Here is a 19002-nt window from a genome sequence, read left to right on the forward strand (position 1 = left end):
AGGTCGTGACCCTCACAGACACAACATATGGAAAAAAAACATATATAGATAGATGGTGCTATCAGTTGCATTACCCATAATTCACTTCTGAACTAGGCTTTGCATCCAGATGATCCCTGAATACCTATTCCTTCCCTGAGTTTTAGCAAGGTACTTGATAAACAATGGCTTTTAAATGCAAGGAAAATTAAATGGTCTAATTTCTTGACATGTATAGGTAAGGAGTCTGAAACACAAATGCTCTTGAATTATAATGTCTTAAGCAGCAATCTTTTTTATTTTTTTATTTCATACTCGAAGCACTTCAGCCTACAAGTCCCCATGTTCTTCAGGAATAGCATCAGTCCTAAGAATGATCACACCTTTGAAAATGCTTTCATACATTCTTTTTAATTTCCTTGTATCATTTTAAATAAAGAAGGAAAGTGTTTGTCATTTCTATTCAGTTACATAGAATTGGAACACTGCTATATAACAGGAATCACCACACTAATGCACAGGGCGAGAAGGTCAAGTCACTTTGGTCTGAGCTGCATACACTTAAGTCCTGACCTTGTAAACATTTCCACAGGAGGTAGAACATAGACATTTGACTTTTTGTCAAATAAGTGATAGTAAACAATGATTAGGAGAGCCTAATAAATTAAAGATTTTGTAAAGGGATTGAATATATTTTCTTGTTTTAGAAACCACAGATGAAGGAATATAGTTTTTTTTTAATAAATTAGAAAGTGAAACATTACATTTTGTAATGTCTGCATCTTTAAATGCATCTTTAAATTTCCATTGGTTTCATTTGGTAGTGTTTGAAGTTATGATCATTAATGACTTCACATTTTTACCTCTTTGTGCACAATACAAACATTCCCATTTATTATGGAATTGTCCAAAGTATCTGCGATCTGAAAAACACATTCAGCCACTGCCCCTTCTTTCTTTGCTCTCATTATAGCTGGGGATGGATCATGGCATCAATACAACAGAGATTTTGAGTTTCAGATGCATTCCACATTGTTCATTTAAGTGCCTCCAGCTGCTGTCCCCATGAACACAGTGTTAATGGGTGGTAAAGAGGACACCATTTCTCTATTGCTTGCTCCATTGGAGTCTAGGTTATCTTGCACTGGATACTGATTGGATGTTCCATACATACACTGGGATGAAGATGAAGGAACCTGGGTTTGCAAGTTGGAGGCTAGAAGGGAAAATATAATCAACAATTTAAAACAAATTTTTCCTTTTTCTTCAAGTGCTATTCACTTAGAACTTCTTTATGTCTTTATGTTTTTTGCATTTTAACATGTATCAGTTGTTTTAAATGTGACCATTCATTGTCCTGTCATCTATTATTTCATAGAAGAAAATATTATATTAAAAGTTAAAGTTACCTTTTAATAAATTGCTTTTGGTTATTATTAAAAGTAATTGGTATTATCATAGCATTTATGGTCTTTATACTTGTTCTGATTTGTTTCCATCTCTCATTAGACCTTCCCCAAACTCCCTTTCTCCTTCAGCTGATTTCCCCCCTCCCAAGTTAATCCTGTCTACTTTCTCATTACACAATTCCATCTCATATATATATATATGTATATATATATTTGTATGTATATATTCCATATCTATTAAGAGTTATTCCTCCTTTTTCATGATACTTTATGACCTATATGTATAAACATATATAAATGTACTTCTCTCATATACACATACATATATACACACATAACTACATGTTCATATTTATTTATTTACATCCAGGTTCCATATATGAGAGAAAGCCTATGCTGATGAAATTATCTTTGTAATGTATAAATTTTCATATTCATTGCCTTACTCTTCCCTTCTAGAACATAAACTTCCTCCAAGCAGAAACTATGTACTGATTACCTCATTATCCCCATACTTAGGGTCTGATATATAGTTGCTTTAAAAAAACTTCACTAAGGTGATCAAGAGGTCTAGGTCTCTCTGGCATGGCTAATGCCGTCTCATTGTCAAGGCAATGTGTTCTCTATCTCTAAGGATCAGGCTTTATAACTAATGAAGATTTAATAAGTCCCAGGCCCTACAGTGCTTGTTCACTTATTCCCTTTCTTCTTTCATTCTGAAACCCAGGTTGCAATCTGCTCAGTAGCCAGCTCTGACAGCTAAAGCTTAGAATCCACCCTACTTCCAAGGCATGTTCCATCAAAGCGTCCATTATCTCTACAAGTAAACAGAACTAATAGTAACAGTAGCAACGAGGCACATTTTAGTCTGGTGGTGAGGAAATGTCCTGAAGTGGAATTTTCTGCTTCATTAGAGTAACCTAGAAGCAATGACTATTAGCAGATAGCAGGGGATGAGCCGCTAGACCACTCAGGGCACATTTCTGTGGCCACAGGAAGGGAAGAAGTACTTCCTATTGAATTATTGGAAAAGTACACTGAGCGATGAGAGATGGAATTTATTTCATTTTCCCAGGGTTTCTATTGGGTGTCATATGCCCATCACTTACATCAATGCAAAAATCAATTCCATTGAAGATTTGAATTCTCTCATGTAAACATGAACACTCTTCTTTTGAAACTGGATGAATGCACACCTTTCCTGTGTTGCTTCATTATTAATTCTCCAAACTAAATGTACTCATAAATTTAAGTTCAAAACCTATGTTATCAGAAATAACTTACTAATTAAAGTAGACTGTGTGTGTGTATAGATTGAGGTTGCTAGCTTGGTGCTAGAAGTCAAATCCAAGGCTTCACATATGACAGGCAAGGGTTGTGCCACTGGAGCCACACCCGAAGCCTCGGGAATAGTTTGTGTTCTTTTCTACTCATTGATTAGCTAAGTTTCTGCTGTTTAGACAATGAGGTGGTGCATCTAGTTCCTTCACAGATGAGGCTCAGGTTGGAAGAAGCAGCTAGAAGACTTCATAGCAGACACACTGATTTGCTCACTTTGACTTGAATTGTATGTTACAGAATAATTAAAAATAGCCACATTTTCTGCCTGGGTGCTTAATCTCATTTTCCAAAAAAGAAAGAAAAATTGGAAAAATGCTAGCTGCCACCATCAATGGATACATTTTTGCAAACACTCCCAGTGGTATAAGGTGCTGATGGAGATTATGGAGTCTTGAGTCCACTCTAGTCATAAAGGAATGAGAAAAATGTATCATTCTTGTTCCCATAAAGCTTGCTAGTATTGAGAATCCTTTGAAAAGCTATACTATAAGTTTTATACACAAACATAATTTATTATTATATTTGAAAGGAGCAAAAGATCTTAAACACTATGTGCACTAATCATACAAAGAATAAGAAATGGAAGTTTACTCTTCACTCAAACACAAAAACAGCTTCGAGTCTAGTGATAAATTACTTTAGGGTCATGCATGCCTAGTTCACCTGGACTCCCCTACCCCCACGCCCAAAACTAGACTCCCCCTACCCAACCAGGTTATTCTGTGTATCTGAAGTCTGTCACTTCTTAAAATGTTTTCAATGGCCATGAAAACAACTTACCTACTACAGGAGTCCGACATGCAACTGGAGAGGATGTGTCTGGATAAAACGAGCCACTCTGTTTCCGGCTGCTGTCATCTAAAATGTTAAGTGGATCATGAATATCACTGTAGGGAGGCAGTGAGCGAACGCTGCTGATGACAGAGACATGTTGGTTCACCATCGATCCCAGCCTGTGAGTCTCTGAGTAGTTTACAGTGTTTCCATAGTATCCTAGAATAGAACAAGTTGAGAATATTCTGTTGGCTTGTTACTGAATCACCCCAGGAAAGGCAAAAGCAGCAACATAGTTGGGTATAGTCTTTAAAACATCAAATGATCAATATCATTTCTATTAACTTGAGCGTTGGACTCACACTTTTAGGTAGTATGGTTTAGTATTATATTTTTGAGTTAAAAGGTAACTGACATTTTATTCATTTTGAGACTGACTATACCATTGTCATATTTTCTTTATCTATCTTTACCCTGTTTTTTATAATGCATGTTTATGAAGAAAGTCACAAGTACTGTTTTCCCTTTAAAGCTTACATCTCAAACATAATTTCTATTTACAGAACCATATTCCTGGCTGAAAGACTGGGCTACACCTAGGAGAAAGTCTTTTTAAAAGTTTAATGAATTCAGAGGCCTTTCAGTTTTCTTAACCTCAGGTTTTATTTTCAACCCAACAGGGAATATTGATTATAGAGCCAGTCTTATGTGCTGTTAATTCTCTGAAAGACATAGCTTCCATGGAAAATGTTGTCAAAGAAAAAAAATATTCTTATTTGTAAGTATCTGGCATATGTTTTGACTGTTTTCAAATCACTTATGATAAACTTTAATAAATACAAAGAATTAAAGAATATGTTCGGGTGTGGCAGATGCATTCTACGAGAGCTAAAATTTCATGATTTTTTTTTTTTTTACAGTTTTTACTGGAAGGCGCATTGCTCAGCAGAGGTGAAACCCCATATCAGATTGCTCTACTGCCTCTCAAAAGCCAGGGAAATGTCTTTCAAAGTTATATACCATTAGGAGAATTAGAAGGCAAAGGGGCTCCTTGGCAGCTGCCAGCTCCTGCATTACTAAGGAAATTGAAGCTTCCTGTGCTCAGAAACTGCATGCCATGTGACTCTTGCGTGTGTGTGGAGGGTCCATAGCTGGAAGGTGGCCTGGGATTATATGGAGACCCAGCACAACTGCCACCGAAGAAGTCTCTAGAAAGCTGTTGTTCAGTCCAGGCCATGCAGCGCCCATGCTCTGCACGAGGAGGAAAGAGACTTGACGCAGGGTGAGACTGTGTCCTAAACACCGTCTGATAGTTGGAGTTAGTCCCATACAAGTCATGGTTGGCTGGAGGGAGGGTAGGATAAATTGGCTCTGGATACGTTGAGCAGTGTGTTGGAACTGGGAGGACTGAGTCCACACTTGGGGGTCTGCCTGCCATTGGTCCTTGGTTAATGACGCTCCCTCGGCTTGCCATGGCTGGAGAAATAGGAGGTGTCATCAGATGGCCAGTACTCTGTGAAAGCTCTATTTGACCTGGAAAAAAAAGAGCGAGAGCATTCTGTGAGCAGCAGAGTAAGCAGATAGGACTATGGCTTTAAAAGTATTCAAATGGTTTATTAAAGTACCCTTTGTTCCAATTTAGTAATTCCTACTTCTTATGAATAACTGAATGGGAGAATATATAGCACAAAACAGCTATATTTTACAGCAGTGGTAACTTGGAGTCGGTAAGAGTAAAATCTGGGATTGTTTCATTTTCTCACAGGGTAGGGGAGGTGGGGAGGATCTGGGGTAATCCGGGAGGAGCTGGAAGGAGGAAAGGGAAGAATGTGATCAAAATATACTGTATAAAAAAAAATTCTTTTATTTGGCTTTTCAAGACAAGGTTTCAATGTACATGTATGTTAGTCCTGGAACTTTGTAGACCAGACTAGTGAAAAATATTTTTAATTAAAAAAAAAAGTTACAAGTAAGATGGGCAAAGGAGCATGATGCCCACACTGTACTATAATAAAAATCCAACTGATTTAGTATTCAATAATAGAAAAATGCATTGACAATGCAGTGTCCATTATTTAAGAGACAGCTGAAAATATCATGGATATGCCACTGTCAAGCAATGGGATTTACAAATGTCTCCAACTTCCTGGGCTTTCCTGGGGATAATTAAACAATGGTGTTACAAGGACTCTCTTGTCTTAAAATTCTGCATGCCCAATGAATTAATAAACAAAATTGGACTTTTATAAAGTCCATGAGCCAATAAGCATACTTAAAATATTCTCTGACATCTAGTTCACATCACTGAAAATTCATTTTGCTGCAAAGCATAAAATTATTGTATAGCAGTCCTTCAGTGACCAGAACAGTCATCTCATCAAAGCCAAAAATCAAATAAACAACCCAGTTTTTAAGGGCAGAATTTTGGGCACAGCTACTACCCAGGTCCACATCCAGGGCCTGAGGTTGGCCCAACCTAACATCTACCCCATTTATGTCCTGCTCATGAAGGGACCGGTCCTGTGGAACAATACCTGCAGGATCTCTATTACTGAGGAAAGTGGCAGGATATACCAGAGGAGTTTTGGTAAAGGTTCAGTGATGATGGTGTACCAGAAACCACAGGCCTTGAATCTGACCAATGACTCATTGCAATGAACATTTGCACGTAAAGCTGATTGGGTAAAAGGGTAGAGTGTATGAAGAGCTATTGGAGAGGCAGGAAAGAAGGAGGAGCAGGAACCAAGAGGTCTTTTTGTTGTTGTTTAATTTTGGGGGAGGAGGGATGCTGCAAGGGCAAAGGGAGATACAGGGAACTGGGAATTGGAGTGCATGATGTGAAATTCCCAAAGAATCAATAAAGAAATTATGTTTTAAAAGTAGAATCTGAAAATTCTGTCAGTTGAAATGTTCTTTGTGTTAATAGTTCATGTACAGTAAGGGATTTTAATTTTAAATAAAGTGCAATGCAATGTATTTTTTATGAAGTAAATAATTTGGTGTTAAAGGAGAAAGAAAAAGGTAGGGTTTTGCTGTAAAACTCAGCCAGGATTGAACTCATTACCTCAGTTCCCTGAATGCTGGGAGTACAGATGTCTGCCACCATGCCTGGAAAGCAGCCCACACTTTATCGTCAAAGAATCTTAAAGATTCTATGCATATCTAAGATAGGTTTCCTTCTCTTAGATGAAGATATGTTTTCTTGCTTCTGATATGAGTTATTGTTTGTATGTGATAATCTCATAAGTAAATATAAATAGTATTGCAAAAAGTGAGAAATCTAAACTCTTATGTTTAAAAAACTTCTTTTTCTTTTACAATATAAAATGCTTTTCGCCTTGGTATTCCTGGGTTTGGAAGTGTTGAGAGAAAAGAAGGAATGGGCCCACTGTGGTGGGCTGGAACATGCTAGGTGTGCTTTCTTGTTTCTCCGCATACCTGGGAGTGACATTGTCTCAGCATTCTCAGATGGGAACGGGTGCAGAGCGGATGGTATGGCTGCAGGCTGGCTGGAAGGCAGAGGGACATAGGCTGTCTCCACGTGGCTTTCATTCTTCACGGTGTCACTGGAAAGTGAGCTGCCCTTATTACGGTTGGCCAGAAAGCACGAGCTCGGGGAAGCCAAGAAGGCAGCTTTACTCGCATCTGTAAATGGTATTGGTATTTTAAAGTGACAAAGAGGGGAATGTGAAATGCTCTTCATTGACAAGCCCAAGCAAAAGACCCTGAAAGTGGATCTTGATTGAGTAATGAATCTGGAAACTCCTGCATCATATTTTCCACAGGAGACAGGCTGGAAGGCTTTGATATTGATGGCACTGGGTTTGTTAGTTGGGTATTTGTGGAAGGGTATATTCTGAAGGGCACTAAACAACCCACTCTGGGCTAAACAGGTCTCAATGCTGGCTTCTCACCTGAAACGGGCTATCCTTCTCCCTCCCATCTTCTGTTGTGTTTCTATATGGCATTTCTACATGTGTTGTTTGGATTACAAGAATTTTTGGTGGGGGTATATGGCAGATGCTTCTCTAACTTCATCTAAAGTCTCAGAAATTAAGACTATTAAGTGGTGTAAACTTCCAGCTTCCATGGAGAAACTTTCACTGCTGTGTCTAAATGGAGGGGAAAGGGTACTACTCCATCCGGGATTCAGGTACGATGCTAGCGGTGCTGAGCTGGGGGGAAAACTGAGACTAGAGAAACCCCCCATGTGCGCCTGCAGATCTTTAAACTCGGGTTTCGATAAGGAAACATGGAAAGTATAATAGTCATTTAAGTTACCTGAGTTCTTCATATATTTGTCCAATAGATTCTGTAGTTCCTGCTCTTTGTCATTGTTAAATTGAGTCTCCATGGCCAGGAGAATGTATTCATCCAGAAGCATCCGGATCAGGTGGAAAGAACCTTGTTTATAGAAGAGGGGCATGCACAGAGAGAAAGGGGGAAGGGAGGAAAAGGGGGGAAGGAGGGAGAAAAGGGAAGGGAGAAAAAGCTTATCTTTGTGACCATCTCACCACACTTTACAAGGAACAACTGAAATAAACAAATACGTGTTGGACTTTAAATGACCCGCTAAGACCAACATGCTTCACTTGGGTCTCTAATCTTTCTGTGTACCTCCTGCTCAGCTCCCTGTGTGCACTGTCCTGCCAGTCCTTTGGCCACTAATTACATCAAAGGGAAACACGGATGAAAGTGAGACAGGCTTTATGCTTTGAGAGGGCACACACCGGAGCATGATAAGCTTTAGCTGGGGAGAATGAGCTCTCTTCTGCTTGATTTCTGTTTACATTGTACTAAATAATTAGACGGTGGCCAACGTTCTCTGAAATTTTTATCAAATAAGATGTCTTTCTAGCTTGAACCATATTTGATTTAAAAATAAAAGCCAATGAGTGATTTTCATGTGAAAGACAGACCTGGGAACTTTAAAGCTCTTTGAACTCTTCAACCATTTTCCTAACAAAAGTCTTTCCTGTATACTAAAGTCAGACCAACGCTGTGCATTTTAAGAAATTTGAAAATAATTAAAAAATATTTGAAATGATAGACTATATTGTTTTTGACCTGGCAACACATATTTGACTTCAATTCTTTTGAACCCTAGATGAAACTTTAGTTGACTCAAATCTGTTTTGTAATATGATAAGTTCTTAAAACCCAATCCACTGTCTATATATTCAGTATTGTAACTGAAAATCTGTGAGCTCGGAAAGTTTAGGGCAAACAAGATAGCAACATTTTGAGAGAGCAAACAACTCGATTTATATTGCGGGTTTAAAAATTAGGCAAGACAGTTCAAAACTTAGGAACCTGTGCCTTCTAAGTTACACATGGATTCTTCAAGTACAGCTGTGTGGATCCTGAGGAAAGATGCAAGAGGCAGCTTTATTACACAGTGAGTAGAGCCTTTGGGGAAGTGAGTTGCAGTTATTGCTTTTACTTGCTTGTTTTGTGAAGAAAATCTATGCAAGCACTTCTATGCATGGTTTATGTAGGGAAAGGTGTTTTTATTTAGATCACCTCACCTAAGACCTATATGTTATGAAGAGAATATTCCTCAGACTGGCTTAGGGAACACTAAGGAAATCCTCAGGGAAAGAAACAGCATTAGGATTTGACATTGCAAGCATCTGATTCCAGAACCGCAACTCATAACTACCATTTTCTATGTGGTTGACATTCAGTTCTGTTTTGAGAAGGAAAAAAAATCAGCAATAAGGCGTTGAAAATGGATGAACTGAAGAAAGAGTGAGATGATGCAGAAACCAATCATTAGAAAGAGTGAGATGATGCAGAAACCAATCATTAGAAAGCACACTGAGTACCAAAGCTCGACGCGTTGTTCAGGGTGAGGCTGTGCATTACACGGGCACCGAAGAAGCTCCACTTTAGCAGGAAGTCTTGAGCCCTCTTCTTCAGAGATCTTCCATTTTGTTTGCTTGTCTAAAAGTAAAAGAGCAAAACGAAGCTATGAAATCTGCTTTCACTGCACGTGTGTCCTGTCCAGATGAACAGCAGATAAACTGTCCGACAAGCAGATAGTGTGACTCCATACTTGTTTAAACAAATAAAAACGATTTGTCCAGCAAGTTTTAACTTCAGCCTGTGGATGTTTTTTTTGCTTTGGTTTATTTTGATTTTTGCTTTTGTTTTTGTTATTTTGTTTTGTAATTTTAAAGACACTATATCTTTATTCTTTATAACTTGGTTTCCTATCAGAATTAGATTATAAAATGAAATAATTTACAGTATATTTTTATCTTCAATTGTTTTTGATAAAGCTGTAAGAAGGACAGAAGGTAAGGTATGAAGCGAGGCTTTCACTTTTCTGTAAATGATTAACAGACTTCTCTGGTACTGAGCGAGAGTCTGTTTTCCTTCCTGAACAAAAAGTCCCCAGACTATAACCAGTTTCCTTGATATGGAGTGGCTCGTGCCAGCTAGTGAGGGACATATTTGTTCTCAATGCCTTTCTTCATGATGGATGACTTGAAGGTTAACTGAAAGAGTTGAAGAGACCAAATAGAAAATGTAAAATTGTGACCTTTCGGAATCAGAATTTTAGTGTATAAAAATCACAGTTCCAATAAGTATAAAGAAAATTTGCTTCTTTGGAAAGATGCAAATCTTTCCATTTCAAAGTTTATCTTTAATTAATGCTGTTGTTCAGGTGTAACTGTATAAACTGATGGTAGGGAAAAAATAGTATCCCTTAGCCTGTGATTAAGAAAGAATCAGAACTGACTCCATGTTCAGTGCTTTCAAACTGGTTGTGTCCTAATTTTAATATTTGGGTCATTCAGTTTTATAGGGTATCAAAAATTTTACAAAGAATTTTAATATTTTAAGATCAACAAACAAGCTATAAAATCTCATTATGGCATTGTTGAGCAAAGTATATTTTAGCAGATGCTCCTTCTCCTCATCTCTTCCCCTCAGCTGCTACACTTGAACTCCGCATAATCCCACCCTAGTCTTACCTCGCTCATCTGTCATGTATCCTTTCCCCCACCTTCTCCTTTCTCATCACCTGTTTTTGCCCTTGCCTTTACCCACGGTTACATGTAATGTGTACGCAGTTTCAGACTCCATCTCAGGCTCATGTGTGAGGAAAAACACATGGTTTTGTCTTTGGGGGCTTGGATCACCTCACTTAATACTGTTTCCCAGATCCAGCCATTTTCCAAAAAATTTCATCTTTTATAAAAGGTGAAAAAATTCCACTGCATATATGTACCACATTTTTTGCTATCCGTTTATCTGTTGATTGCCATTTAGGCTGTCCCCAGTTCCTTGTTATCACAAATAAACAAATTACGATTTAGAAATACACAGTACGGGCCTTTTCCACACCAGTCCAAAAAAAGAAAAAAAGAAAAACCAGACAGTTTAGGATTTTTTTTCTTAAAAATACTTGCTGAATTTTTCATAAAATTACCTTAATAACTCTCTGCTCTACCACAGTATCCAACCACTCAATAAATGCCTCGACTGTAGCATTCTTCTTAAGGAGATCCTTCAGTTCATGGAACACAGTGATAGAGTCATCTACCATGTCAAAAAGAAGAGAAGGGAGAACAGTAGGAGAACACACAATAGTTGGGAAGAGAAAGGGAATCAATGGGAGTGGGAGGAAGAAGGGTAATTAAGGATAAATATGATCAAAATACATTATATGCATAAAGGAAAATCTCATAACAAAACCTGCCATTATGAATAATTAGCATTGTGGTAAGTAAAAATTAAAATATACCACAACTACTTTGAACCCAAGACAAAACTTTGAGCTATAAATCATTAGAAATGCTGTGGCATCAAGAGAGATGGATCAATATGTGAAATGCACTAACTTCTTATCCTGTTAATAGTAACAAAAATGCTTATAGTCATCAGTGTATCTGTCTCAGGATATACTGAAATATAGGTTTATACTTTATATGTGTGTATTTACACATGTACTTGATAGGAATAATTAATATGATGATATTCCTTTTAAATTCAGTCCTTTGATTTATTGGAAATAACTCATTAGCTACGTGGAAAGCTAACAAATGGCCTAGGCTAGGCTTGTTGGTTTTCTGATTTCTGAAAGACTATTTTCTACAAATTAAGCTCTGTACTGCAGAACTGAGCCATTTACGCAGATAACATCGCTCATAAAATTTAAAGGGACCATCTAGGATTATTAACTTGTTGAAGGGTTGTGGTCTTATGAACCACGGAATTAATAGAGTTAACTGAAATGAGGCTTGATGTTGGGCTCCAAGATCAAGCCACTGCCATGTTCTGTAGGAAGCTGCAGGCTCTGTCTTAGCAGACAGAAAATAATGGGAAAGTAGTCTGCTGCTATTCCTTAGTATTGAGCACAGATGCTTAACCACACACATGGGTTTGGTTAACTTGGTCAAATCATCTAAGCCTGACTCAGATCTGTATTTTTAATAGCATTGTGTTAAAGCACAATCTTTATATGTGTCAAAAACAGTACAATGACAGGAACATAGGACATAAGTAAATATTATTGTATCTCATATAAAAGTGGAAGAAAGTTCGGAAAACTCAAAGCCATGTGGATCGTTTCCTGGTTATTCATGTTTTGGTTGTTTCTGGACAGTAAATTTTCATTCTCTTTCATTTTCTTCAGTATTTTCCACAGTAAGTATAGCTTTTCAATGAGCACAGTTTTTGTTTATTTGTTTGTTTTTAATTAAAATGTTTCCATAAGACTTTCTCCAGTAGATGTCATTTTGTTGTCAGGGACATTTGGTATCTTCTAGAGACATTTTTGGTTGCCACAACTGGAGGGAATGTGCTGTTCGTGGCACCTAGTGCACAGAAGCCAATGATGCTGATAAATGCCCTACAATGAATGGCACAGCCTCCCTGCCCCCTAATTTATACCAAAGGGCCGATGACAGTGTCAAAATTAGGAGACTCTGTAGTTTTAGCTAAACAGACTCACGTTCACTGTAGATGTCAGACTCCGTGTCTGTACTGCTGGGTATGGTGAGAAGCGCCTGAGATCCGATGCTGTTTAAGTCAACCTTTTCAATGTCTGATACCATGGAATTCACCACATGCTGGTCAAAGAGAGCTGGTCTGGCAATCTGCACATGGACAGAAAAAGACACTAAAGTGTATCAATTATAGTCTATCGGAGAAAGTCTTTAGTTTTGATAAAGGTAGCTTCTTGAAGGAAGACAATCATAAATAACTTTGGAGCTTATCTGTGTATAAATATATGTTTGTATGTATTTGTATGCATGTGTCCCTGTGGAGGCCAGAGGTCTACATTGGGTGCCTTTCTTAGTTTCTCTCTACACCATTTTTTGAGATAAAAACCCAGAATTTACCGATTCAACTAGACTGACTGGCCAGAAAGCCCCAGGGACCCTCATTGCTCTGTCTTCTCTGCACCGGCTTTATGGGTATAAGCTGCTGCCATGCCTGACTTTTGTGTGAGTGCTGGTCCTCATGTTTGTATGGCAAATACTTAATGACAGAATTACCTCATCTGCTGAAACTTTTTCCTCATTTTAAAATTAAAAGCAATAACTGAAGCTCATGGTCATTTTTGAAATAGATTTGAAATTTTGTTTGAGATTTAGAAGATGGAAATACTGCTTTTGATCTATCATCATAAAGTGAGGATGATTAAAATGATGATTATTTTAAAAATAACATTTTCATGTTACATTTCTTATCTGGACCTATCTAACTAGTTTCTTTGTTTGTTTTTCATTCAGGACACTGAAAACCTTCACAGAGCCAACAGTTAAGTGACAGTGACAACCGTATGTGATTTTCCTACTTATGAATTCGTTTGCTGCTCCATATTTGACAGTGACTGTCGGTAGCCGTTTAGAGTGAAGAGGGTTTGGAGGTTTAATAACATTATATACCGCACAGGCTGGAAAGATGGCTCAGAGGGTAAAAGCACATACTGCTCTTCAAGAGGGTTAAATTTGATTCCCAGTACCTATGTCAGTCAGTTCGCCACCACCTGTAACTCTAACTCTGGGATATCCAATGCCTCTGGCCTCTCCAGACGCCTGTACTCCTCTGCACATACACAGACACACGCATACTCACGTGAAAAGATAAATGTAAGAAAGGAACCGCACAGCCTCATTCCTCACAACTCTAACTTATACCAGTTGGTATCTTGATTTTGAGATTGCAGTAATATTATTTTCATTTTGAAATAAATTAAAATCACAAAAGCATTGCAAAACCAGAGTAGAGAATTACCGAATGCTCTCCATCCAACTTCTTATCATACTATACACATCATCTCACATGGACATTGTCTATTTCCAAGAGCAGGATATTAATGCTTATGCGATACAGTCAGCTAAAATACAGACACACAGATATAATTCTATATCTATGCATCATCTCTCGGGTCTAGTATTTGCCCTAGGTTTCACATTACATCTTGATGTTCATGCTTAGTTTCCTTCAAATTGTGAAAGATCCTTAATTGGAAGAGTCCCTTTGATTTGGGTGACTCAAATTCTTGGAGGACCCCATACCTGAGCAAGATGCAAGAAAGACGTCTGTCGCTTCAGAGAAGATACAAATCTTCTCACGATGGGAATTTTCTTGTCAGTAAGGGCTTCTGGCAAGTTTTCCAAAGATGAAACAACCCACTGTTCCCAATTTTTAGCAAAATTTCTTATGTCTGCTAGCAAGCTAAAAAGAAAACTCTGGGTTAGGTTCTACACTGTTCAAAAAATGTATTGAATATCTACATTTCTATGGATGGATCCTGCTGGTTAGGACTCCTAAAATCATAAATTCAGAGACAACAGACTTAGCCTAGAGCTGTAAATATATGATCTTAATTCAAAATGAATTAAACTCTAGTTCCCTCACCTATTTAACAGGATAAAGAATAGTAGCTGGCTATAAGACTGTTTTAACTCATGGAAAATGCCCTTGTTTGATCCTAGCACAAAATCAATAGGTACCTTATTATTATTGACTCATAACTCATTATTTTCTGTGAAATACATTTCTTGGAAAATTATGCCATCTTTTTATTCTGTATTTTGACTTTTTAGATGATAAATATATTGACATTATAACATTTTATATATTTAATCAGTTTTATTAGTATATTCTTATCATCCAAATCTAATTTTATTTAACAAATGACTCTATACTATGAATAGAGTCAGTTTAAAACTGCAAATTGTTTCAGCCTGTATGTAAGAACATATAAATGTTTAAAACTCTAAAATATTCATATTTGTTTCACAGAAGCAGTCTAAGTATAGCTTACGTGGTTTGTACATGGGGAGCAGTGATAAAATGTAATGGAAAGACTAAGCAAAGTTTGGGGTCAAACTCTGGGGTTTAGCTACCTCTGGGACATTAAGTGAACTCTCCACTTCTAGCTTTCCCATTTGGTAATTTTGGATTATAATATCTACTCTTGAATAGTATTTAAGCATTTACTTATCAGTCAATGACAATGAGTCTACTAAATAAATTGCAGTGTTCTCTGGGTGAAGGGAAAGTATGTCTTCTCTTAAGAGGAAAGCGCCCAGCTGTATGCACTGATGCAGAAATATTCTCGGAGGAACTGCTATAATGATAGTATTGAGCTTTCGGTTTTTCAATTGTGCATAGTCAAAGGTATTTTGAAAAATATGACTTAATAGAGCTCAGCTGTTTCTACTGTTAGAAATAGTCACCTAACGAGCTGCTTGTCATTAAGCATAGCTGTTGGGCCATAATACAAAATTGCGGTGTATAACTAACTCGTGCAGATTATATGCCTAAAGTGTGCCAGGGATAACTAAAAGAAACTATTGGCTAGACCAAGGCCAACTATTATATAAAGAAAGAAAACATTCTGATGAAAATATGTCAAAATAAGTATTTTTGTCAAGCTGTATGCATTGAATATGCATCAAGGCATAAATTAGTTTGTGTTATCTGTTTTAAAATAACTTAAATTATTTTATAGACTGTTTTCAAGAAAAAATTTTGTTTGTTTTCCCAAAAGTTATATCTTCACCCTGAAATGGCTGTGTGAAAAATCTACCCATATATTTTAAATACAGCATTTAAGATCTTAGTTCTTTGCTAAAAGATGGTTGTAATTTTATTATGCTACTTTCCAATTTTGCAGAATAAATTAAAGTTAATCATAAAAGTACAATAATTTAAGATTTTTCTTAATTCTTGGAATTCCAAGCCATTTGTTTTCATTAGCATCATGTATGGCGTGAAGCTGCCATTCTTCTGAGGACCTGTCAGGTTTTATTAGCTTAACATACCTTTCAGGCATTTCTTGCATCGTTGCAGGAATGAGGACATCTGTAAGAACCTTAACCAAAGCAAAACAGGGTTAACATAAACCTTGTTTACATTAACAAATTGTAATCAGAGTTTAGGCAGAACTGAGACTGAGCCTGGGTCCTAGGATGAGAGGGCTTCATCTCCAGCACCAGAAATAATTATTTCTAAGGCCAGATGCACTATGTATTAATTATGTTTACTTGTTACTTTCCTAGAGAATAGTATCATTCCTTTCTGAAGATTAGATACTTCTCCCACAAGAGTGGATATGTGTGATGTGTCTGCAAACATAGGAGACGGTCAATCAACAGCCCTAGTGAGAATGACCCATAGATTGGCCTTGTTAATCACTCACTGTTTTGTGGACTAGAAGTTGGATGCTCTCTTTAAGCAGGAAAAGACCTCACAGATCTCAAATTACACTGTTTGTTTACTGGGCCCTCTGTGCCTTCCTGGCTCTATCACAAAGAAGAAAACTAAATGTTCTTATTGATACTTAAACAAGAAATCTTTGCGATGGGCTGAAATTTTAAAATTGATTTTCTCTCTCTCTGTCTCTCTCTCTCTGTCTCTCTCTGTCTCTCTCTCTGTCTCTGTCTCTCTCTCTCTCTCTCTCTCTCTCTGTGTGTGTGTGTGTGTGTGTGTGTGTGAAAGCTATTTCTCAGAAGAGCTGAGCTGTCATCCCAACAGTATTGCTCTGACAGTGACAGCTGTGTACCCGAGCCTAGGTCTCTCCTGTGTTCACTCAGAACTACTTCTCCTCTCCTACCGATTGCTTTCCCAAGTGGTAAGCATTACAGACAATCACATAGTGCAAACTGAACCTTTCTTTGTAAATATTGGCATTTATTCAATAAAAAAGAAACAAAACCAAGACAGTCCTTGCTCTCCCTTGTCCATCAATGTGAGCTTGAAGTGGAGGCGAGGAAACCCTGCACTTAGCTTTGCATTCTTTCATTTTATGGTGACTGAGCGGAGAAAGAAACTGTGGCCCCTCACTTCTTATCCTCAAGTCAATCTGTCAACTGTTTGTAAAGCTGCCTCTCAGGGATGTAGCTCCCTTTAAAGGGTGTCTCCTTTAGTTTTCCAAAAAGCTGAGAATGAAAAAGTAACTCATTTGCCCAACGTGTTTGAACTTTCACGCAAACGTTCTCAGATTATGTTTTCAAATGATACTTTTTGTTTTTCCATATGACAACTTAGCAGGCAAATGCAGGCAAGATGATTTTAAGGTGCGATATCATTTCACCTTCCATTACTGCTCGGCTGTGGAAGATGTTCTTTCCCTTCCCACTAAATATTTGGCCAGGTCAACCTGGCCATCTTCCAGTATCTCTTGCAATGATTCTAAAGAAATCTGTGGACTCTTATTAGGTTAAGGACAGAACTGGACATTAATTTAGTCAAGCTAGAGATTTTCAAGGTGTTAATCCTATGAGGATATCTAATTCTGCTTTCTCCTGAGAAAGCTGATGTTGTACTATGTTAATATGAAAACATCTCATAGAGGTAACAAAATGTAATGGTTTTTCATATATTAGCCATCTTATTTTGGATTGTCCTTAGCTGTGAACAAAAAATTAAGCTGGTTTTGTTCACTGTAAAAAGTTTTTAAAATAATTGTGACTACGTTACAAGCATTCAGGGTGTCATTTAAGGAAAATAAGTTCTTCATGCTTAGGGCACCCCAAGGAACTTACCTTATAAAGAATTGAGTCACAAACACAGAAAATGTCAATGATAACAGGATTTTCTAGCAGGGGAAGGAGATGGTCAGGCATTCCTTGCCAAAAGTGGAGTAAGAAATGCTGGATCTAGTTGTAGAGCAAAGAGCACATTAACTTATTAAGAACAGGATGTGAACGCTTGCATAAGGCCATAGAGAAGCATCCTGTCACCTCACCTCTTCAAAGTTTCCATTGATTGCGTTGTCAAGGATACACTGGCAGTGAGTTTTGTACATCATTATGAGAGTATCAACCTATGTTAAGGAAGAAAGAGCTTAACTAAAGAATTTTTTAAAAATCCATTGTTTATTTATTTTATACTTTGAAGTTCCTGTTTTAGACCAGACATTTTATTCAATGCAGAGGACCTGGAATAAGGAGCAGATCCTTATTTAAAGTTACCTACTCAACGAAGAAAAAAGATGAGGAAATTGGTGACCTGATGCCATACAACATGATCAGATGCAATATGATACAACATGATTGTGATGAGAGCATTTTAAAAGGTAGTAGCAAGGAAACTATTGACTGAAATATCATTTCATAAAATATTTCATTCTGCATAAAAACAATGTTTTATTGGAAAAATGGAACATAAGATCTCAAAATGCATCAACTTGTTGTTGTTGAGACAAGGTCTTGCTATGTAGCCTTCGCCAACTTTAAATTCACTATATGAACCAAATTGACCTTAGACTCACAGAGATCTGCCTGCTTCCTCCTCCCAAGTGCTAGAATTAAAGGTGTCTTACCACACATCTGGACTAAAATACATCAACTCTTTGGATGTTAAGAACAGTGTAGAGTAGTGGTTGCAGGTCTTAACCCTAGAGTCACCTTAATAAAAATTCTAAATGAATTAACACTTACGAAATGATTAGTATATGTTTTAAAAATGGTAAGCGTTAGCTCTTTTGATCACAGCAGCCTCTTTGGTGGTGTGGTCATTGTCTGTCCTAACATTTTGTGTTTTGCCTCTTTTTCTGGGGACAGCATAGGTCTTTATGGTCTAGTTTGCCAATAAATAATGATGTCATGAAAATTAGCAGTCTCTCTCCAAGGAGTTTGCTGATCACAAAATATCTCCAACGGGATGTTTTTGACAAAACAAATGAAACTTGTTCTACACTTTAGGCAAAGCTATTATTTTTAGATAGATACCAAGGCAAATCTTTTAAATGAGAATAAGGACAGCAAGAAGAATGGAAGGGAAGTCATAAGACTGTCAAAACTTTATATCTTCACATTCTAAGGAAATATAAAGGGGATAGTTGAATGAGGGAAAGGAGAAAAGTGTAGGCAACGGGTACAAATATGATCAAAGTAAGTAATATGCATGTATTAAAATTTTATAATGCAATGAATTACTTTATTAAATTTACATGAGTTAATAAAGGATAACTTGTTGGTATCCAAAATCTATTAGCTAAAATTCTAGTTCACATGTTGCTTTATTT

At 37.2% G+C, this 19002-nt stretch overlaps 1 protein-coding gene across 1 annotated transcript in view; it reads right to left on the bottom strand.

Moving 5' to 3' along the window:
- Positions 1–1019: 1019 nt before the first annotated feature.
- Positions 1020–19002, bottom strand: part of Rfx6 (regulatory factor X6) — a 48072-nt gene continuing 30089 nt past the window's right edge. Inside the window, exons 8-19 of the mRNA XM_038340313.1 lie at positions 17722–17799; positions 17519–17632; positions 15797–15846; positions 14042–14201; positions 12469–12613; positions 10945–11054; positions 9332–9449; positions 7785–7907; positions 6942–7148; positions 4524–5036; positions 3510–3722; positions 1020–1195 (exon numbers count right to left, since the gene is read on the bottom strand). Coding sequence (XP_038196241.1) covers positions 1020–1195; positions 3510–3722; positions 4524–5036; positions 6942–7148; positions 7785–7907; positions 9332–9449; positions 10945–11054; positions 12469–12613; positions 14042–14201; positions 15797–15846; positions 17519–17632; positions 17722–17799 — 2007 coding nt within the window. The remainder of the gene's footprint in view (positions 1196–3509; positions 3723–4523; positions 5037–6941; positions 7149–7784; positions 7908–9331; positions 9450–10944; positions 11055–12468; positions 12614–14041; positions 14202–15796; positions 15847–17518; positions 17633–17721; positions 17800–19002) is intronic.

The sequence above is a fragment of the Arvicola amphibius genome, chromosome 8, assembly GCF_903992535.2.
Source record: "Arvicola amphibius chromosome 8, mArvAmp1.2, whole genome shotgun sequence".
In the NCBI taxonomy this organism is placed as follows: Eukaryota; Metazoa; Chordata; class Mammalia; order Rodentia; family Cricetidae; genus Arvicola; species Arvicola amphibius.